The sequence below is a fragment of the Chlamydotis macqueenii genome, chromosome 3 (assembly GCF_036417535.1).
Source record: "Chlamydotis macqueenii isolate bChlMac1 chromosome 3, bChlMac1.mat, whole genome shotgun sequence".
In the NCBI taxonomy this organism is placed as follows: domain Eukaryota; kingdom Metazoa; phylum Chordata; class Aves; order Otidiformes; family Otididae; genus Chlamydotis; species Chlamydotis macqueenii.
The window spans coordinates 73,363,992-73,386,013 of record NC_141558.1 but is presented as its reverse complement, the minus strand read 5'-3'; the positions used below and the strand labels follow the sequence as shown (position 1 = coordinate 73,386,013).

The following is a 22,022-nucleotide window of genomic DNA, read 5'->3' as shown; positions in this document are numbered from 1 at the left end:
CTTTGACATCCTCGCTGCCAGTGCTTCCCTTGAACATACTTCATCGGTGTGTAGCCAGCACCTTACTCCGCTCTGCTGTGTGTTCTCTGACCAGCTTCTGTGAAGTGGATGCAAGAGCTATATGCTTTGTGTCAGTGTTCAATGCATTATTGTCTTGGTTTCAATCCAAATTTTAAATGCAAGCTGGAGATGCTTAGACTCTGCAGAAAGGGCTGACGGCCATGGAATTGACACTATCCTGATTTGTGCTTTAGTCCTTACTTGAAAATGTTCCCTAAAGTGGTAGTAGTGATAGCTCTGATTTTTGGGTTGTTTTTTTTTTCCCCCCAGCATATGAAGCACAGTTACTGTAAACTTTCTTTTTCTTCCTAGTGACTGAAAAGCAACTTGGTGAAAAGATTAAAAATCTTCTGCAAGAAAAAACAGAAATCTTAGAAAAGATGTCAGAATATAATCAAAAGGTATTGTTCTAGGTTCTTGTCCTTTTGCTTCTTAATTTTCCATTATGATTTAATGACACAGTGCAGCAGCTAATATATTTTTACCTTCTATTCTTACTGAATATTATGTTGACAGTTTCCTCAGTTTTGTTTGGTTGTTTCTGTGCTTAGATAAAGGAAGCAAAAGAATCTGTGAAAGTGGCCCAAGATCAAAAAGACATTCTCTCTGATGAAGCTGCAGGGCTTAAGGTTAGAAACAGTTAACTGTCTCTGAACTGAAAGCAAAAAAAATCAATACAATAACTTGCTTTAGTTGGTCTTTTACTCTTTTTTTTTTTCTTAGGACACTGTCAAAGAACTAGAAGAAGCAAATCGTCAGCTAGATGACAAAGTAAAAGATCTGCACACAATGCTTGAAACAGAGAGGAAAAAGAATGAGAAGAAACAGAACAAGGTAAGAGCAATTGCACTCATGTCTTACATTGTCCTTAACTTAATGTGCCCTAAAAGCTCATCACAACCTGATGGGCAAACAGATAGAGGTAGAGCAAATGAGATGAACCACCTCGAAAAGAGAACTGAAATGAAATTTTCAGGTTCATCCCAAGCTCAAAGGGGAGAATCTGCTGATCGTACCTTTTTTTTTTTTTTTTTTTTTTTTTTTTTTTTTTTTTTTTTTTTTTTTTTTTTTTTGTGACATCTTGATGGATTTGTGTGGTTATGTGCTTTCACACACGAACGGGCATGTTCAAGGCATAGGCTAGTCTAATACTTTCTAGCCAGAGCCAGGAAGTTCCTTAACAGTATGAGCTGAAGCTTACAGGTTGGTGAGAGATGTTTTCTTGTACTTAGAGGAAGCATCTAGTTCTATATTATATGTGGAAATCTCTAAGCTGCCCTTCATTCTTGTTGTCCAGAGATGTTTATATTTATTTTGGGGGGTTTTTTTTCTTCTTTTTAAAGCCTGAGTTTCTGTGGTAATGGTAAGCTCCAAGAAGTTCTTTGGTCTTGTTTTGATCAAAGGTTGTTGCTGATGACAACAGCACATTTTACTTTCGTTCCAGACTGTGCAGGTGTACAGGGAACTTTCCCAGCCACGAACAGGCAGAGTCACAGAGGGAAGCTGATTCTAATGTGCTGTATGTTTCTATTGCTTACCTTGCTGATTAAGCAGCGCTGTGTTGCTGCTAGTCTAATGGCTGCTTTGAATGGAAATTTGTTGGTGTTTTGATTTTCCTTTTATGCTTCCACATTACACAGGTAAAATAATTAGACTAAAGCATGTACCAGGCTAATACAAAGTAATTGCTCACTTTTTTTTATATAGATCTCTGAAACCCAGAAGTCCTTGGAGAAACTTCAAGAAGCTATCAGTGTGCATTCTGTAGAGCTTTCAGAGGTAAAGCATTATCTACACCCTCTCAACAATCATAAGTTCTTGTACTAGAAAAAATTGTATCTAGAGTGTAATAGAAGACACTAACGTGGCAGATTCCAGGTTGTTTGTGCATATATACCTTTTCCATTTTGCCAGGCAATACGTAGCTCTTGCTCCTTGACAGTTTGATTTTATATCTTTTTGTTTCACATGTAGGTGCAGATAGCCCTTAATGAAGCTAAACTAAGTGAAGAAAAAGTGAAATCTGAGCTTCATCATGTGCAGGAAGAGAATGCTAGGTTGAAAAAGAGTAAGGAGCAAGTAAGTTATGCCCAGGCCAGGTAATTTTGTTTCTCTTTTGAATGAAATATTGGGGCTTCATTCCTACTTTTCTTGAGTATAACTTCAGCATGTCTCCGTTTTCTTAATATGTCAGAATTCCACATTTCATATTACGAAGATAAAATTTAAACCCCTTGCACCTGCCTGCACAGGCTTTTTGTGCAGGTGAACTACGTCTGCAGTACAAAGGCTTTGCCAGCTCCAGTGATTCAGTTTTTGTTGGCATTTTCACAGAAAGTATGTGCTGGTGTGCTGCATGATCGTGCTACTTGAGATTAGGACTGAAGAAGGTAATGGTAAAGAATTGCCAAAAAGCAATTCTGAAGCTAAGCTACATGAGGAGAACCTTTAGCCCTGAAGTATCATGACAGTTCTTTTACAAATAATTGTAAATATCTAATCTGGCTTTTTTCTCCATACGCAAAGTAAATGGCCTTTTAAGGAATGTGGTTTGATTACCTCTGAACTGCAATTAATTCCTCATATTTTGAAGTGTTCGAGCAGTTTCGTTCTGATGTTGGTGTATTAGCTGAGAAAATGTCACATTTGTAAGATTGCCTAATAATATAAACTGTAGAAAGATTCCCAGCATCCATTTCTACCAATGGACTGGTGATGAGTGTGATAACTGTAGAGTTTACCCTTTATCTGTGACCTGTGGTGATCAGTTATCACCAGAGCTGGCAGTAAAATAGACTTTAATTACATATATCCTGTACTAAAAATAAAACAAGTAATCATCTTGCCTTGGTGCTTCATACAGCTGCTAAAAGAAGCTGAAGGTTGGAGTGAGAGGCATACTGAGCTCAGTGAGCAGATCAAACTGTATCAGAAGTCTCAGAAGGACATAGAAGAAGCACTTGCCTACAAGGAAAATGAAATTGAAGTAGGTTCTTTATAACAAGCTTACTTTACATATTATGCGTCATAAAAATACCTTTAAATACTTTACGAAATGCAGAGCGATTCTTCTTCAGTGAACCTTTGGTTTCATTACTAGGTTTTAACTAACTGCGTTATGCAGCTGAAGCAGCTTGACATGGATTCAGCATCTGAGGCCAAGAAGGATGGCGAAGGGCGTGAATGGAGCACAGGAGACGATCTGGCCAATGGAGAGTTGCCAGGTACAGCAGTCCTGTCTGCTGGCTGACACGCCCAGGCTAAAGCGTATGCGGTCGTGTGTTCATGTCCTGTCACATGGGGAACAAGGGGAATCCATGCATGTAGCTGCCTGTGGGTTAAGAGACTGCCAGCTTTAATTCTCAAACACAAAATATTTCCTAACTGAAGGGAGAAACCGTTAAAAGGGCCAGAAATTGCTTTTAGATTAACTTTTAGGTATGTCTTCAGTGCAATTAGAGTTTTAAAGATTACATATAAAACTTAGTAATTGAGAACATTCCAAAAGCTGAGAATCTTAGCTTTGTTGTTATGCTACATTTATTTTTAATAGGAATTTTTAATTAGTATTGTACTTACCTCCAGCTAGATAACTTATTTAAGTAATCACATGTTTTATATCTGAAAGACTGAAATAGACATTTTCAAAACTGCTTAGGCAGTTTGTCATTCTTGATGTTGCATGGGTATTTCCTGCATCTCTGGTTTTGAAGTCCTCTTTCTTTTTCTTCCTCCCACCCCCTATTTTTTCCTAACTGTACAGTATATGTGAGCTGGAAATTCCCACTTCTTGATTTTCAGATACTATGTAGAGTAACAGATACTGCATTCACATGAGTATTGGTGGTGGCTAGAAGAAGTGACAAAAAGAAATCTTCTGAATACCTCTTAGAATAAATCTAATCAGTTGTGTTGGTCATGGAATTGCTATTGGGCTTTCCCCCCCCGCCTTTTTTTTTTTTCCTTTTTTTTCTTACCACTTAAGGAGAGCTATCCTAGATCAAAGTGTAGGGAGTGTTATTTTTAACAGCTGTAGAGTCCAGGGAATTGGGGTTAGGAAACAGGGAAAACAAATATATTTTTCTCTTTTAGATACTGAGAGCGAGAAGATGAAGACTCAGATTAAGCAGATGATGGATGTCTCCAGGGTATGCTGCACAAGATATCTCATAAATGCAGCCATGTTATTGCTATGCATAAGATTATGACATAAACATTCTGCCTGTTTTCAGGTAAAAACTATGTTATCCATAGTTGAAGAAGACAGAAATCTTCTGCAATCCAAACTGAGTGATGAAGTGACAGCAAGACATGAGCTGGAGGGTAAGCTTAGGAAAATAATTACTTAGGGTGAAATACTGTTTGTGGGTTAGAAAGAAACAGTGTCGAAGTAGCATAACAGTTCTCATTGCAACTTCCTTCAACTTCCTGACCTACCTTTACTTCTCTGACAGAGCAAATTAAAAAATTAGAACATGATTCCTGTTCACTTCAGTCAGCCAAAGCTCAACTGGAAAATGAATGCAAAACACTGCAGCAGAAAGTGGAGATTCTGGGTGAACTTTACCAGCAGAAGGAGATGGCACTCCAGAAGTAAGCCTTTCATTACTCTTCCACAACATAGTATATTACATCATAGGCACTGTCCAAATGTTCTTTGCTCAGAAGGATCAAATGACTTGAAATTGCATTTGGAATGAAAGGTGATGACTGCTGTTTCAGTATAGTTGAAGCTAGTACCCCTTTTTACTTTTTCCACCATTCCAGAGATTCTAAAAAGACTGTCACTTTACACACACAATATTGCCTCCTACTATTAAAAACCAAACAAAGAGAGGAGATGGGTGGCTTGGTCTTCAAATTCTGTGGTTGCTTTGGTACATTGTCCAGAAATACCAGGGAGAATGCAGTGGCCATTAAGAGTTGTTTCAGTTACTCTGACCTTGGTTTGGTGACTCTAATTCCCATAATGTAGAAACTTAATATCTTAGCCTTGTGAGCCTTTCACATTCTCAAAGGACTAAATTAAGGCTGTGTTTATGGTGGCAGCTGAGGTGAATGAATTGTTGGCAGTGAAGAGATAGTTGTGTATCTGTGTTCATTCCTCATTTGTTTATTCATTTACTTACTTAATGAAGTGTCTGTAGTACTATCTCAATGTTGTGGGGAAAATTTGAGATAGGATTCAGGGACACTTTCAGATAAATTCTGTAGGAGAGCTGAAATTGCAGTGGAGAAGTAGTTGAAAGTTCTGAAGCTCAAGTGTGTAGGTTGGGGGAAGCACAGGGTTAGAACAAGCTAAGAAATGGAGGCTATTTCACTACAGCACCTCAGTAGGGAAACTGCCTGACCTTGTAACTTTAGGATCCAGGTATAGTAAACACATAATGGAGAGGTAAAACATAGCTCACCTTTCAAGGAAAACTTCCTCTTGATCTCTCTGAAGGATTTCTATTCCTTCTAAAACTTCCAGGAAGTTGCACTGCCTGTTCCTACTTCATTAGAATGAAGGACTTCCTGCATTTTTTTTTTTTTTTTTTTTCCTGGAAAGCTGTTTCCACATGTAGCCAAGGAAATGGATTACGTTGAACTGGCTATTAACAGTAGTTAACTTACTACTTGCTTAACGGTTCCAATTTTGTGGGATGGCTTTTGTAAGTTAGGAACACGTAATGGACCTCTTACTTCCAGAAAAATGTCAAAAATGAAAACAATAGTGAACCGTGAGGTTATAAAAAGACTTGGAATTGGTCATGTAATAAATTGGTGTGGAGAGTACTTTAAAAAAAAGCTTGTTTCCACACAGTTGATGACTATTGATTATGTTAGTCACCTGGGCCCTAAATTCCCCCTTTTTCACTACATATTGACTTCTTCATTTCCCTTGGTTAGATGTCTGTTCTGCATTTTCCTTGTTTGTACCTTTGTAAATCTGGGTTACCATCTGTAGAATTGGTAAGTAAACTACAGCCTCTGAAGAGATGAACTGTCTGCAGTTGTTAAATTCTGACAAGTCTTTAGATGCTGACAGAACTTCTCAGTCAACTCTGCATCCTTAATTTTCACGTTTTATACACAAAGGGTTTGTTGGTTTCAAAAGACAGTATTTTTCTCTTAAAAAAAGCCCAAACCCTCTTTATTCACTCTCTGTTCTTGGATGTTATGATAGATTCTGATATCACTGTTGTTAGCAGAGGAATACTTTAATTTTAAGTTGAGTAGATGTAGGATGGTGGAATATAGGGTGCTTCCTTTTTTTTTTTTTTTTCCCCCTATGCAGAAAACTAACCCAGGAAGAGTATGAACGTCAGGAGAAGGAGCAGAAATTGTCTGCTGCAGATGAAAAAGCTGTGCTTGCCATCGAGGAAGTGAAAGTGTACAAGTAACTTCAGTTTCTGAAGACTGTTGTTTTCCTTTATTTCAGCTATTGAAGGAAATTAATTTAAACACCTCTTTCCCATCTTTTGTACAGGCAAAGGATCCAAGACATGGAAGAAGAATTACAAAAAACAGAGAGATCTTACAAAAACCAGGTAAACTTCTTGCTTGCTGGTTATTGTGTCACCTTTTACCACATCATTCCAATGCTCTGTAGTGAGTTATTGGAAACACTAGTAGCTGGACAAAATAAACTGAAATGCTTCTTTTCTTCTCAGATTGCTGCTCATGAGAAAAAGGCACATGACAATTGGGTAAGTATGTTCTTCCTTTTCTGATGCAAACAGTTTGTATTTGACTTCAGGCTGGTGCAGTTAATGCAGTTGGCAAAATTTTCCCTAATAGCTTATTGCCCGCTCTGCCGAGAGAGCTCTGGCTGAAGAAAAAAGAGAAGCAGCCAACCTGAGACAAAAGTAAGTACAGTACAGACCATTTTTATTGCTCTTTGACTGTGCTGTGTGTTGCTTGGGAGAGAAGCAGCTCAAACAATGCAAAGTGTTCAGTTAGCCTGCTTGCTCAGAATATGCAGTGCGTGTTTGAGTTACTAATTTTAAACTACTATTAAACTGTTTTGTTGGTTAAAATAAGCTTTCTTGGTGAAAGCTGCAATGTTTTACAATGCAGTTTGCCTTGTTACATTATAACAAATGTAACTCACATGTATGATTAGAATTAAAAACCCCTTTATTTTTAAAAATTAGATTAATAGAAGTCAATCAAAAAATTGCCATGCTTCAAAGACCATTACTTGTAAAGCCAACTCCAGGCAGACCCGATCGCCAAGTCCCACCGCGACGAGGTAAGTGCTGCTGTTTCTCCCAGAGCTTTGGTCTTTGAGTCAGCACATCCTAAAAAAATAAAACTATGATAAATTGTAGAAAAATAAATCACATGGTTTTTTTTGTTTTCTTTGTTGTAGTGCCCTTAAGCAGAGATGGCTCTTTTGGCCCATCACCTGTGAGCGGAGGAAATCCATCACCCACACAGATGATAGAAGTTCCTGCTCGGCCCCTTTCTGCTCCTCAAAGGGAAGGCGCAAGAGGTGAATTTGGTAAGCAGTGAAGCTTCCCTTCTGTGATAGCTGTCTCTTATGCTACAAACCCAAGAATGCTAAGGTCTGGTTCTAGAAATAGTGTTAAGTATTATATTTGCTTTATTAATACACAGATGAGTGGTTGGTTTTCTGGGGGGAAAAAAATACAGAAATATCTCTGGCATGTGTTGATTAGGATGTCTGGGGTTCTTGTTTCCCTTATGGTACAGTGGTAGATGGCCCTCCTGCTCCACGAAGGCCACCAGAGTTACCTGGAAGGATGTCTGTTCCTGGTAAGTTATGCGGCCTGCAACCAACTGCAGCTTACTCAATTATTCTTTCACTTCAGAAATGTAATTTTAAAAACCATGTTCCTTACCCCGAGCATGGTAAGACATGCGTTCATGGCTCTCTCTGCAGATCTCGGGCCTGCTGTGGCATCCCTGATAAGTAGTAGGCCAAGAACCTCCTCCCCTTCCACAGCAATGGATGGAGTGGTAAGCTGAAAAAAACCCAACCTTCAGGAGGCATTTCTAATACATGATTCACTGTACTTCCTGCTGCTTCTTTAACTGTATCATGTTCTGTCTTGTCTATATCCTGTCACTATCCTTATTTGCTGTCCAAAAAAAAAAAAAAAGCAACCCTCTCCCAAAGAGTCTGAAGCCCCCTGTGTATCTACTGATTCACCTTCATCTATTGAACCAGCTACAGTGAGTATTCAGAGGCTGAATATGGTGTTACTCTGCTTTGGTGGAGAGGAATAACAGGTTTGGTGTTCTGAACTTGCTAAATAACAAAATGCTCTGCAAAACTAACCAAGGGCTTATATACTTCTGTCTCAAAAGGTTTCTCTAATGATGAACAGTAGCTGTCTGTTTTTTATGGAATTGAGGAAATACCTGTGGTATTTAAGCACAATTCCATATGTAAGTCAAGGTGCCAGGCCCTTTACCAAAGGGGTGTGCACCAAGGACACTTCAAAAGGGACTGAACTTTTCTTTAGTACAGCTTTAGCTAAAGAAAACTTGTCTTCTCAAAGGGTACACTAAGCACTCACTCCTAGGTAGTGCAAGCAGTTTTCTGGGTGAAGGGACAATAATGGTGCAGTAACTTTTCCCTGTGTTTTACTTGGTTAATATGTTTTGGAGTATGTTTGGTTTTTGGTTTTTTTTCTTTTCTCTTTTGTTTTTTACCCCCCTCTCTTCCATCTCTTGGCCTTTGGGTAAGTGGTTGTGGTGTTCAGCAGTGTCAATACTACTCTGATGCAGTGAATAACACACTGAAGTATTAACCTAATCCTGCACAGGCTAATGCTAGTCCCAAAGGCCCACCTTCTTTCCCTGGGACACCTGTCATGACCTCTCCAGTGATGGGACCTCCGCCTCCACCGCCTGTTTGCTATGGACCGCCACCAGCTCCTCTCCGTGGGCACTTTGGGCCTCGACCTCTTCCTGTGCCCCTAGGTACAGTTGCCTTGCCGTGTGCTGAAACTTTTTTTCCCACTGTGCTTCAGTGTTTCAGAAGCATGCTGCAGAACTGAGATCTGCCATCCATGAGCACACAGCTTTCCCACGCCTCATGGGGTCTGGCTGTCTTGCTTAGTAAGCTTGGACGGGTGGGTTGTTCCAGCTTCCTTAATGCCAAGGTGGTTTTTTCTTTGTTTAGTCCAAGATGGAAACTGGCAGCCAAAAGTCACTGGGACGTAATTCATGGCCCGTGAAGTCCGTGTGTGACAGTGACCCACCTCAGAGCTGCTCCAGAAAATGAGGAACAAGTCAAGAGCTTCACTGTTTCAGTTAAAGCAAGATATCATTGAACTCTCTGTTTTCCTTTCCTTCTAGTTCGTGGTGCTCCCTTGCCACCTCCAGCTGCAAGAGATTTCTTACCTGGCCCACCCTTAGGAATGAGAGATCTGCCTCCTGGCCCACTACCGGCTCCTCCAGACCCCAGAGGCTATGGACGTGGGCACCCTCCTTTTCGACCCCTAGGTCCTCCTGGCCCACGAGATTATCCTCCAGGCCCACGGCTACCCCCACCTGGTTCAAGAGACTATACGCCTTCTCCTAACAGAGACTTGCCTCCGTCAGGACCTAGAGACTACCCTGCAGGCCCACCACCACCACCGCCACCGGCAGGCTCAAAGGATTACACACAGCTTCCAGCGCAGAAGCCCTAACTGCAAGGTCTGGTCAGCAGCTCAACGGAATGGACTCTAGCGCACGTCCTGCAGTCAGGATCTTAGGAAATGGCTCTCTACCTGAAGCCACTTGTCTCATTTCAGTATATTTCAGCTTTTGCAGGATTAATTTTTATCCAATTGCTACAGACATCTTATGTGCATTTATGATCACCTTAAACTCATCCATCCTCTTGGGCTGCAAGAACCTTTTTGTGATGGACTTGAACCTACTCTAAACGTGCAATAGAAAGGAAGTACCTGTGTGGCTAGTTTTAACTAAATGTAGCCTCTGTAACCAGTTGGTGAATGAACTAATTTCGTGAAAAATGTAAATCAAATCATTTCCTGTGGAAATAATTTTTAAGTAAAATGCTATCCTACCTGCCTTCTCCATCACGTCATTAAGCTGCAGTTACTGTAGGCCAGGGGTTTACATGAGGACTGTGAGGTGGTTGTTCTTCGGTTTTTTTTAAGATGTCTGGTCAGAGATCAGAAGCACAAATGACACTGTATTCAAAGGAAAGTTATAATAAAAAAGCAAAATTCCTTTTGCTAAACGGTAGAGGCTTTGTTTCAGTGCCATTTTTTTTTTGTTCAGAAAGGACACTGGTTCAGTAATTTAACCAGAGAATGCTTCAGCTGTGACCAAGTTCAAGAATGGAATCAAGGCTGAGTAACTGCTACTGCTGCACGATTAATGCCTGCTACCCTTACACTGAACTACTCTGACACATTACGGATCTGCTTCACGTAGTGAGGACAATACAGCCCCCCTCAGCTGAAGGGCAGTGCAGAGCTGGAAACCTTTATCAAGTTGTGTCACTAGTTTGGAAACACAGGTGAATGCTCCAGGATTCTAGAAATTAAGAAATTTAATAATTGCTTTCTGCTTTCAAGACTGGCTCGCAGCATTAAGCAAGGTTTGAGAGCTGAATTTTAATCTTACTCAGTATTTAAGACTGGTTCAGCTTCCTTAACCGTGAGGCTGTATTTTTATAGCCTTTTTCACTTACATTATAAAAAACTACTTTTTTTTTCTTAAAGCTGAGTTAGGTGTATGTAAAACCATACTAATGTGCATTGCTTTAAATCTAATGTTCAAGGAAATCCCTAAATGTAAGGGTTAGTACAAGGATGAGTATGTCCCATTTGGCAGAACAGGCCACTGCTCTAGACACTAAGGTTTTTCAGAAATGCTCTGTACAAAAAGTAAGCCTTAGGGAGGAAAAAAAAAAAAAAGGGAAAACAACTAGGAATAACAAAAACCCCTACTGAAAGGCCATTACAGCTTTACTGCCAGAGTACAAGCAGCCATTAAACTTGCCATCTAGGTGTTACAGTCTTACAGTACAAGTATTAAGCTTTAGATTTAAGATGAAAGACAAAATAGAACATCACTAAAGCATAAAACAATACAAAAGCTTGTGGTGTGGGGAGTAGTCCTTTCAGTGAAAGACAGTTCACAGAAAAAACCACAAAGAATAGAAGCAACTGTAAAAATGGTACTTCACACTCTACAGGCATGGATTCACAATTAGTTAAATACAAAGGTCTACTTGTGTATTTAACAAAAATACTTCAAAGTTGACACTTCATATAACTGGAGTTAATACAGACATCTACAAGCTGGAGAAGAGTCACGGTAAGCAGCTGAAACAACAGGTTTGTAATTCAAGTGAAGTGTTCAGTTTGGGTAGTGGCTGAAGACACACATATTGATGAACAGTGATATTTGACAGTCAGGGTCTCCAAGTTCAGGATCTTTCCTTCCCCAATGCCAAGCTTTGTGATGTTTAGTGTCTCCTCCTTGCCCACCTCACTAGCGTTTCCAGTTTAAAGCTGGATGGAATCGCCCTGTGGGAGTCCCAGGAGGAGGGTGCTGTGAATCACAGCAGGGACACACAACTGATGCAGTGCTGTCACCAGGCCATGAGCAACACCAGCAGACACAGGAGGATGGCAGAGCCAGGCCAGAGCCACAGAAACATCCCTTGCTGAGCAAGACTGGCTGTACACGTTGCAGGGACGCTCCGTGCTACAGATTCTTAGAAGGCCAGAAAGAGACCCGAGGCAGCTGGGGACCACTGGCAGGTACCACAGCTACTGATCAAGATCACATTTATTTGCAGCCTCAGACTAATTCTTTGCTCCATCCTTTTGCAGAGTTCAAAGGATGATTATTTATTTATTAGAATTTATGTATCCTCCTTCTGTCTGGTATCCAAAATGCTGCATTCAGAGGTATATCCATAACTCACAGGGATATCTTTTCCAGGGCTTGACATTCAACCGATCAGATGTAATACCAGTGGGGTATTGTAAAGAAAGACCCATAAACAGGAAAATTCAATTGCACTTTTCCCCCCCACCAACCAGTAGTGGAAGTTGAGGAAGTGTTGCTGACACTGTTGTAACACCTAGCTAATGTCGTGCCTAGTTAAACTAGAACAGAGGGAAGGCAAGAAGATTAGGACGTTCAAAAATAACTTTTTATCCTTATCAGTATGGTAAAGCCAAAAATGCTGAACACATGCCTGGAGGCAGACAAATCTCATCAAGAAAACTAACATCCCTGCCCTTAAAGCATAATGTAACATCTTGGGGTTACATGACAGAAAAGATGATACATCTGCATCCAGACTTTTTAAAATAAATCTAATGTTTGACACTATTTTGGGAGTTGGGTCTTCTGTTAGCATAGCAGAGTACTTAGGCACTAGTTAGATATGCAAGAAGTATATGAAACCTTAAAGTATTGTATTAAATAGCCACGCAAATATATGAAAGATTTGACTGGGTTCTACATCTGTCCCTTTATTAGGTCAAAAGATGAATGCAAGTGTGTCATAATAAGCCAATGTCCTGCAGCTTATTACACACTAAATCAAAAATATAGAAAATAAATGATAATCCTATCTACTTACATAAAAAGGTAATTTTTAGAGTAAGTTTCCAGACTTGCACAAAATATGCAGAAAACTGCATACGATCAGTTTCTATAGAACAGCAGTTTCATGTAAAAGGTGGGCTAACCTGCTAGCCAGATCTACTTTACCAAAAGCTCTGGAAAATTGACGCGTCAACACTGAGGGGCCTGTCCTGCTGCCACTGAAATGGTGAAACACTCACCGCCACAAGGATGAAGCCCTGGAGAAAGCCTCTCTCCATCCCCCACCCACCTTTGCAAATCACTCTGTGACAAGATACAGAAAAAAATTAGCTCCATTTAGGGAGTAATGGTGATTTAGAGGATTTTAACATGTATTGTATCCAAAATTCAGAATGAGTGGATCAGGCAAGGCTGTTAAAATCATAGTTGAGTGTTCTCATCTGCAGTTGTCCTCCTCCTGGCCCCACCACAGCAGAACAGCTGACTGAGGAGCTCTTCTGTGGCCACCCCACTTGACCCAGCATCCTCCTCTCTCTCAATTTAAATCACTTCCCACCCCACCTCCTCTTTCTTCCACTCTTCTGCCACCCAGCCTGCTACAGAGGACTCTGAAATGCAGATGGGAGGAACTACAATAGCACAGCAAGCGTAAAAAGTTAGTAGGCCTGCCACATCTTTATTGCTACCAGTTTGGCAAAGGGGCAGCCTCCATCCTGGGGTGGAGTTTGAGGCAAAAAGATAGTAACGATTAAGATAAAAAGTGATGAACAGCAAAATTAGGAAAAGCAGTCGTCTGTCAGGGCTCTCAGAAAAACCTGTATCTGGAAGGTACTGAAAAAATCTTGCACTTGAACGGTAGGCTTGCCTCTGACCCTGAAGTAGTGCTGTGCAGTGTGTGATGGTCCCGTCTGACCTACTGGCATGAATACAGTCGTTCTCCTGCCCCTCGAAGGCTAAGGCTACTACACACAGCTACCATGACTTGTGGTTCAGTTCACAGAAGTCTCACAACTAGGGTCATTCCTTGTGCAATGTTTGATGGAGGTGAAGGTAAAGTGGTTTCTTGGTCAACAGTTGCAATTTCTTCCTTTTAAAGTCAGTGGGTTTTTTGTACCTGTAACCACAAGAAAGTAAATTAATCCAGGTGCTAATGGCTGAGTAGGAAGATGAAAGCATACTAGAAAGCTCATCCTGTACAGATCTTATTAATGTCATCTTTTAAGTACATCTGACAAGACTTACTGGAAGCAACAATAATGAGTAGATTTACAGGAAGAAATTCAAACCAGTATTTTCTCTGGATGATTATTTTAACAAAACAAAGACTTCAATCTTGAAATGAATGTAAGATTTTTGTAAGGAGAACTCCCAGTATAATACTCTGGGTTGTAGGAGATGCAGTAGCAGTTACTCAGTACTTCAGAAGTATTCCAGCTAGCACAGAGTAAGCTCTCTTCCCAGAGATGCCCAGAATTGCAAGGTTCACTTTTCAGGCTCTACCTGAAAAGAAACCCTTAAAAACCTCACTCAGAGCTTCAGCCGCACAGTAAGGGTAGGATGCGCATAACCACTGCAGCATAACCAGCTAATCTATTTCTTTGTCTACTTAGAGTTGGAAAAAGCACAGCCACCCAACTATGTTCATAAAATTCAAATGCAAATCAATATCCCATGTCTCAAATCAGATTTCCTTTACAGAAGTTCTGTACCAAAAGATTGTGCAAGTTAATTTTTTTTTTTCTTAAATATAGCTATTTAACTATGACACTCAAGCTAAGGTCAAAATTAAAATCTCCCATACAGAATTTGTTGACTTCATACAAAGTTTAGTTACAAACACCAGCATTTTATTTGGAAATAGTCTAGTTTTTGAGAAGGGTCTCTAGCCATTTTATTTCCCTAAAAGCATTTTATCTTCCCTTCTTTAATAAAGCCAGAATATTCCTTATGAAAGTCAATCTAATGAGTCCGAGAAACCTTCCTTGATGCAACAAGCCACACACTGTAACTGAAGTCTAGTTCATTTCCTCTGTCATTGGCACCTAAAATTGCAAGTCACTTACAGTTCTATAACAATTGCCCCAGGTTTAATTTCATCCATCTCCATGAAAGCAAAGCACTTGGTGCTAGTAAACCTTTTCTTAGGCTTGTAGTGTTTGAATTCAAAGAAAATAGCTGCACCTAGAGTGGAAAAATGGTTTAATAGAAAAGTTAGCAATTACAAACAATAGTTATCTGAAAACTTGTCTGCCATGAAGATGCTCTACATACATTGGAGGAAATTATCTCCAACACTTGCTATTTACTCAAAAGCTACGCCACGTTCTTACAACGCTCACCACACTCACAAGAGCTTGTCCTCTTCACTCAGTTATTAATATCCAGGTAACAGTTTGTCCAATGACTAAGAAGGTGATAAAGCAGCTCAATACCTGTGTAGCAGAGCAGACTGCTGCATTTTTATCTCTTTTTATTCCTCCTTTGTCTGCAAGTCATCACAATGACCAATTTGAAAGAGACAGGATGCAAAGGTCTATTTTTATTCTTGTCTGGATCTTGAGCCCTGCAGCAGCAGCTCAGGCACAGCCTGTTTATTAGATCAGCAGCAGGCTAGTGTCTATGCTTGCAAAGCTCCTGGGCCCCATTTCAGGTCTCTGATACTACGCACCTTTTGTTAGTTTTTCAACATGTTTCTGAATCTCGATGTCCACATTGAAGTGGACATATGTGTCCTCCTTCCTCAAAGCCACAGGAGTATCTTGCACAGGAGTCAGATCTATCCCATTCAAATCTGCAGGAAAGAAACAGCATGAGAACAGCAGAATCTTCTCAGACTTTTAAGGTCCTGCTTTAAGAGATTTATTAATCACTCCTAATATTGCCACAAAAAATTAATGCACATCTGGATTTTTCACCTAAACTTAAAAAAAGGGGCAATCATGCCCTTTCAGTCAGTGAATTTTCTTTTTGATTACAACATGAAAGCAGGTAAAGTTCTGACAGTATTTAAGATAAAAAATAGGAATTATCCCTCTTTTTATCTTTAAGAGCACATTCTTTCTGCTGCCAGCAGAGGATTCCATTCTCTCTGCAAGCAAGACTCCAGCAGGGCTTCAGAATTGACAGCTGAACCAGCAGAAAGGGATAGGCACCAAAGACCCCCCCTCCATGCAGGGTCTGTGGGGCACAGCTGGCACAGCTGTATATGCCCTGCTTTGCTGCCTAGACTCAACCTGCATTATTCCTGTTGTTTTTGCACAGGCAGAGGCATGGTGGGGCCAGGGATTGGCTGCTCAGGCAGAAGCCACCACAAACACTGTTTCTCACTAAGCCTCTGCTATTTGCAAGGACAAGTGCATTTGTCCTCTTACTCTTTCTCCTCTCATCAGTGATCCCTTTCCCTCAGACGAAGCAAAGTTGCTAACCATGTGGCCAAGGTTACAAGCACAGAGCGTAAGCATTGTGCCTGGGGTACAAGCTGGGGCTGGGGCCCTGTGGCACCACTGATGCGCTTCATCCAGGGAGCGGACTGGGATCACCAGTGTTGCATCAGGAACAAACCTCTCTCCAAACCTGCAGAAGAGCAGCCTGGTATAGAACCAAGGATAACAGCTACTAAGCATCTTCAGACTCCTAATAGGGACAAAATGACTTTTCAGAGTTACTTTTCCTCACCAAAAATCTTAAGAAATAAAGTATAAAATATCACTGGTTAGTAGACTAGATGATAGCCTGCCCCCGCACACACACTTTTTGACCCTGTTTTCTAGGGTATTTTCATTACTTGTCAGCCACCATTTATAGGAGTTTGCAAACAGAGAGCCACATGTCAACAGAAAGACTTGTATATTGCTAGGCTTGCTTTTCCAACAGTCTCCCTTAGCTCCAGAAAGGAAATAAGAGCTAGGTCCGAAAGCAAACAACAGTTTTAACAATATATAATAAGTTAAGAAAGACAAACACTTCAGTGGAAAGGAACAACGAATGTTTGCTTTACAAGTTCTGATAAGTTCCAGGATCCAATGTTAGAACCCCATTAAGGCTGGTATTTTCCTGTTGGCTGAGAAAAACTCAGCAGGAAAGAATTACATTTGATTAAACCCACATCCAACCATCTAGCCCCACCACTGAAGTCACCCATCCCTCAGCTTTCTGGCATACTACAGGCAAAGAAAGATCCACAAGTGACTGGAGAAATGGAGCCCAAATAATAGTTACACAATCTGCAAGTAATGTTGCAAACTCAAGGCAACACCATAAACAGAAATACTGCAAGACTGAAAATGCCAAAAAGCAGTTTCATCAGCCAGGGAATGCAAGAGTCATGCTCCATGTTCCACCCCAACCAGGTGAACTCCTCAAAGGTCCAGAGAAGTGGAAGGTTTCACCATTGAAAAAATTATAACAGAAAGAGAGATTAGATACAGCTTTCTAACTGTATATTTTGACAGGCACCATCTGAGAACATCACTGGGTTTCAAGTGACATTCTATACTGTGACTCTTTACTTCTGCCAAAAAACTTGTCCAGTGAAGGAAGTGCCTCATCACACATCTAACAAGTGTTTTATCCCTATCCAATAGCACATCTAAAGAGGGCACATACAAGGTCACTATCACAACTGATAGTGAAAATAACTGGAGGCTGTTGGCTCAGCTACAAGTTTTTGTATGCTAGAGCAAAAAAAAAAAAAAAAAAAAAAAAATCAGACTTCAAACAACTGTAAAGATAACCAGAAGTCAAGCAGGGCAGGTTAAGGGTAAGCAATTCTGACTACAGGGTCTTCCTGGTAAGGAACACGAGATGAGGAAGAGGCAGATGCTCCCACTAGAAAGAGTCTGAATACCAAAAATCTCAGCCTCAAGCAAAAGCCATCAACCATGCTGTTGTCTGAAACAGTGAGAAATCCTAATGTTGCCTATCCTGGATTGACAGAAAAAGAGGTTCTTCCAGGTTTCTGGAACCTCTCAGAGCATCAGGAGCCATTAGACCGCCAGGCTCTGGCTGAAATATTTCACTGCCAAGGCTAAAACATATTTCATATTTTATTTCACTTGCAAGCTTTGCTTACCAGCTTCATATCCATTCCTCTAAATCTTAAGCTTTAGTGATCTTTGTTTTATTAAAAAATTAGTTTAATGACAGGGAAAGAATGGAGCTAGTGAACTGTGGTTCACCGTCTCCTGAAAGCCCAGAGACCAATATGTGTTGGGGAGCACAAGCTGCCCAAACAGATCTGTACTTAAGAGTCAGCTGAAGAAGCTGGAATAGAGAAGTAAAGTCTGCCAAGTCACTGATACTCAGCTCCCAGCATGGGCAAGGCACCCCAGAGTGCACAGATAAGTGTGTCTCCTGCAGTGATTCACCTCCCAGTATCTCTCAAACACAGAATTTTTCCACCCTTGTTTAAAGCCGAAGCCTAAGTCCACAATTTAAAAAAACAAACAAACAAAAAAACCATGTACCAACAAATATTTTTCCCAGCAGGTTGAAAAATCAATATAGCTTTCAGAAAACACAGTCTCCAAACTAGAAATGAGGAGCCAGGAACATAAATCATTACCCTTTACACTGACTGTGATGTAAGGATCAATGCACTGCCCAGCATCTTTCAGACCAATTTTCTCTATGTTGATGGTGAGTAATGTCATCCCGGGTTCAGATGGCAATCTGGGTAATAAAGTACCTGGAAAGAGTAAAGTATATTATTAACCCTTTGTGTCATCTTACAGTAGAGGCCTTGCTTATCCCATCATCTCTCATGGATGATGCTGTTCTCCCTAGGGAGTTCAAGCCCAAGGATTCATATCCCAACAGTACACAGCACTATGGGAAAGTCTGTGTGCACAGACACACAACATCATTTGACAGATTTCAAAGCTCACACCTAAAAAACCCAGGACTGCCTCAAGTCAAATGAATTCATAAAAAAAAACCTAATGCCATAAGAACAGAGAGGAGCTTTGCTTAAAGTGTTCTTTCTTGCTCCCATGCAGAGTAACTCGTTCATGGAACTCACTTTATATTATTTTTAAGGATTAAATTTGGGAGACTGGATTCAATCTCCAGTTGCAGGAAGTTCAGACACTTAATCAGGAGTTCTACCCCACTGAATGTGACTTGGCTTCATGTTGAACACTTAGACTAGGAGAACAAGAAGGAAAATGGCATTGTTGCAAATCCCACTAGACATAAGGGAACCAGAAGAGAGATTCTTAATTATCTAAGTTCTTCTGGCCTCTACTTAAAGGAAAAAAGAAAAAAAAAAAAAAAAGTGTTTGCATCCCCCAAGTTCCCCTCTGCCTTAAGGCAGGAGTTCCCACTCTGCATCAAGAACATTTAGCATCCAAACTTCACGTTCAGTGTAGGTGAATCCTCACAGTGCTGAGGAAGACAGTGCAGCTGGCAAGAAATACAAACTATTCAAACTCACTAAAAGCCATGGGATTCCGTCATCAACAATGGAGTGGGTTTCTTCATGCTAATTTTAGCAAAAACCGTCAGGCTTCAAGCCTCTCCAGTATTAGATGAGTAAGTACCCAGACAGAAAATGCTTAGACTCATGAGCAAGTCTGATTTAAAGTTTTGATTTTCTAATTAAAAAAAAAATGTTATCCCAAGGCTTGAGAGCTAAACAAAGTAATAGTTTCCTTTGGCAAGTCCAACATGGGTTTTCCTTGATACTTTTTTCTCTCTTGATCTGCTTGAGCAGGTGGAAAGCCAAGGAATTTTTGTCCTATTGGAGAGACTAGCTTTGCAAGAGAGAACCATGTATTCTGCTCTTAGAACTAGAGACACAGCTTCAGGAAGATTTCGTGAGCACTCCCACACCCAGTCCCTCTTTCAGGGTCATCAGCAAGACTTGAATTCACATCTCTGATGCAGTACGTTTCTGTATTTCCTGCCTTGGCTGCTAGCAGACTCATGACCTCCAAGGTACCACGTCTGCAGACACTTCACAGCATATCACAGCAGAATTCGACCCACCGTTCTGAAGTAACAGGACATGCTTCCGACTATAGTATGAGAAATGTTAAAAAGCAAACTTTTTAGAAAGCATTTCTGCAAAGCAGCATACACGCTCTAGTTAATCTTGCAGTCTCTCTTGAACAGATGTTCAAAGACAGAGTTCTTATTTCAATTTAAATGAAAGCCCATCTTCTCTTTGTCAACAAAAATTTGCTCTGTCATCTTTCAGTTGTCTCTTAAAAGCAGCATGCCCCTCAAGAGCCAAGAACTGTAACTTTCAGTTTTCCTATCCATCAAAGGGACCAAGTGTTTGGATACTTGACAGAAAAATAACCTGAAAGATGCATCAGACTGGCATTTATTATAAAAATAGTGGCTTAAGAAAAACTATTCTGTTCTTGAAAAGTGTTCTTCCACAATGTGTGAAACTGCAGAGTTGCAATGAGTTGAAGAGTCAAGCTTACTTCCAGGAGGTAAAAGAACAGTAGGACAGATGGTCTCTAAGGAACACGGCTTCCTTTCTGCCTCAGCAGCAGGAACAGCCAAGCCAGCGATGGACTAAGGCAGCTGACTAAACTGTCTCAAGCGAGCCACAGCCACCCAAGAAAGTCCTTCGCTGAAGCCCTTGCAGTCATTTCACACAGGAGCCATTAGGTGGCAGTAACCTCTCTGGGGTATAACTAGGGCTGGGCATCGCACTGCCAGTCTGCCGCCGTGGCTTGGGCTCATACAGCCTTCGGCAGGCCCACACAGAGGCTTTTCATGCGGAAAATTGTCAGTTATTTCAGATACAACTGCAGGGCAGAAGTGAGCATCTACAGATGAAATGTGTCCTCCTACAAATACATTTCAGATACACAAACGTGAGCCAACCCCACAGCTCGCTGCCACCAAGATACAGGCGTTCAGCCTCTCTCTTCCCAAACCTCAATTCAGAGAAAGGGGAAAGAGTGACAAGTCTCCTGCTGGGTTCACAAAAGAATCTATTGCCAGCACAGCACTGGAATAAAGTAGTATATAACCAGGAGAAAGGCAAGAAACCTTTGCTGTTAGAGGTAGCAAGCCATTGGTCAGTTCAGCTCCATACAGCACAAAAGTCTAACTACCTAAGTACTCTTTGTGCAAGATTTCCCATAAAATGTGTATTCCACTAACAAAAATCTGACTACACCTACCTTTGGCTACACTGCACGTCTTTATGAGCACAGCAGGACTCCTAGAGAGCTATGCAAGGTGTGTCACCACATATGACCTTCCCTTTTTCTGGTACTGAAGGCAAATGAAAGTCAGCACGTAGGTGCCTAGTACTATGACGGTTACCAAAGATCATATTTTGAGGGTTGAAACTAAGAGCTGAATGGAGAACATCACAGCTACATGAATATGATCAAAGGAATAACTGTATATACTAAAAGGTTATCATACCTTCATTGGCTCCTGGGTTAGATGAATGGTGCAATGTGATAACGATGAAGCCATGCATGTAGAAGACAAGACCATGGTCAGTTAGACAATACAGTTATGCACTATGGATTAAAGGCATATAGAAGCAAAGAGTGCAACACAGTTCTATCAATTCAACATGGAAAGTCTACTTTACTTAATAAGGCTCACCCCAGAAGGCTGCAAACTGCTTTTGTTTAAGCCTCATTACCCAAAGGGCAGCAGACCAACCTCCAGTTAGGTAAGAAACACCCTGCTAATTTACATTCAATGGGGAAACAAGGTCTCTGTTCAAGTAGTACAAAACTACTTTAGGGGTTTAGATTATTTTAGCTATAGAGAAGTTTACCTTAATGCAAAAAAAAAATTCAGAGAAGTCAGATATGCGGTTTATTAAGTAGATGACAATGTAAAATACCAGTAAGTTCAGGAGTGGTTTTCACATCCTCTCAAAAGCATGCTCTTACTGAGGAATAATTCTATAAGAAAGTATGTGCCCCAAACCTCTCCTCTTTCCAATTTGGCTACTCTACTTCTTTGAAAATGATTTAACTGTAAACTCAAACTGTCTATCATCAACTTAGATTCTTCCTTAAGCACACACACAGCTTCTATGTCCGCTACATGCATACAGCTCTAATGGGTTGCAGAGAGGTAACTGTTGGCACTGTGGTAATGGTCACGGCCTTAGTGATTCACCACCACACCAAGAGCTCCTCCAGGTCTCACTGCTGTACTTTGGACAGACAGAATGCACCCTCATAAATGGATTTATCATGGTGAATAAGAAGGATCAAGGTAGTAAATGTCAGCAATAAAATATCACAATATGTTATAGCCTATTTGTGAGCTTAGCATAAACAACTGCAGATTGTGCATATCTACATCAGTACAGCCCCCAGGGATCACATTCAGTAGCATGCATTGGCCCCAGTCAAAGGACAGAGACATGTTTTCTCCAGGCATAAGTAATGCAACACCCCAGGTCTTTTGACCATAATTCCAGT

General features: G+C 40.7%; 2 protein-coding genes and 1 long non-coding RNA gene across 9 annotated transcripts in view; 1 reads left to right on the top strand and 2 right to left on the bottom strand.

The window, feature by feature from the left end:
• MIA3 (MIA SH3 domain ER export factor 3) overlaps positions 1–10,275 on the top strand; it is a 28,676-nt gene extending 18,401 nt beyond the window's left edge. For 2 of the 6 annotated variants that reach the window (XM_086745881.1, XM_086745885.1), the window contains 21 exons: positions 373–461; positions 612–689; positions 784–894; positions 1,768–1,839; positions 2,035–2,139; positions 2,924–3,046; positions 3,161–3,284; positions 4,153–4,208; positions 4,293–4,383; positions 4,515–4,653; positions 6,341–6,442; positions 6,533–6,593; positions 6,717–6,752; positions 6,844–6,911; positions 7,200–7,297; positions 7,418–7,549; positions 7,762–7,824; positions 7,952–8,028; positions 8,173–8,244; positions 8,841–8,997; positions 9,376–10,275. In XM_086745881.1, coding sequence (XP_086602007.1) covers positions 373–461; positions 612–689; positions 784–894; positions 1,768–1,839; positions 2,035–2,139; positions 2,924–3,046; positions 3,161–3,284; positions 4,153–4,208; positions 4,293–4,383; positions 4,515–4,653; positions 6,341–6,442; positions 6,533–6,593; positions 6,717–6,752; positions 6,844–6,911; positions 7,200–7,297; positions 7,418–7,549; positions 7,762–7,824; positions 7,952–8,028; positions 8,173–8,244; positions 8,841–8,997; positions 9,376–9,710 — 2,189 coding nt within the window. In that variant the 3' untranslated portion in view covers positions 9,711–10,275. The remainder of the gene's footprint in view (positions 1–372; positions 462–611; positions 690–783; positions 895–1,767; positions 1,840–2,034; positions 2,140–2,923; positions 3,047–3,160; positions 3,285–4,152; positions 4,209–4,292; positions 4,384–4,514; positions 4,654–6,340; positions 6,443–6,532; positions 6,594–6,716; positions 6,753–6,843; positions 6,912–7,199; positions 7,298–7,417; positions 7,550–7,761; positions 7,825–7,951; positions 8,029–8,172; positions 8,245–8,840; positions 8,998–9,375) is intronic. The other 4 variants (XM_086745883.1, XM_086745884.1, XM_086745886.1 and 1 more) reach the window with 4 other exon arrangements.
• Positions 7,164–8,035, bottom strand: LOC147601308 (uncharacterized). Its single transcript, XR_015258298.1, has 2 exons — positions 7,911–8,035; positions 7,164–7,346 (listed from the first exon to the last, which is right to left on the bottom strand). It is a non-coding gene; the product is annotated as an uncharacterized LOC147601308 (long non-coding RNA).
• A 710-nt stretch (positions 10,276–10,985) lies between the features above and the next one.
• Positions 10,986–22,022, bottom strand: part of AIDA (axin interactor, dorsalization associated) — a 31,705-nt gene continuing 20,668 nt past the window's right edge. The window contains exons 7-11 of one of the 2 annotated variants that reach the window (XM_086745888.1): positions 20,998–21,009; positions 18,167–18,289; positions 15,272–15,394; positions 14,667–14,784; positions 10,986–13,717 (exon numbers count right to left, since the gene is read on the bottom strand). In XM_086745888.1, the coding sequence (XP_086602014.1) occupies positions 13,621–13,717; positions 14,667–14,784; positions 15,272–15,394; positions 18,167–18,289; positions 20,998–21,009 (473 nt within the window). In that variant the 3' untranslated portion in view covers positions 10,986–13,620. The remainder of the gene's footprint in view (positions 13,718–14,666; positions 14,785–15,271; positions 15,395–18,166; positions 18,290–20,997; positions 21,010–22,022) is intronic. The other variant, XM_086745889.1, reaches the window with a different exon arrangement.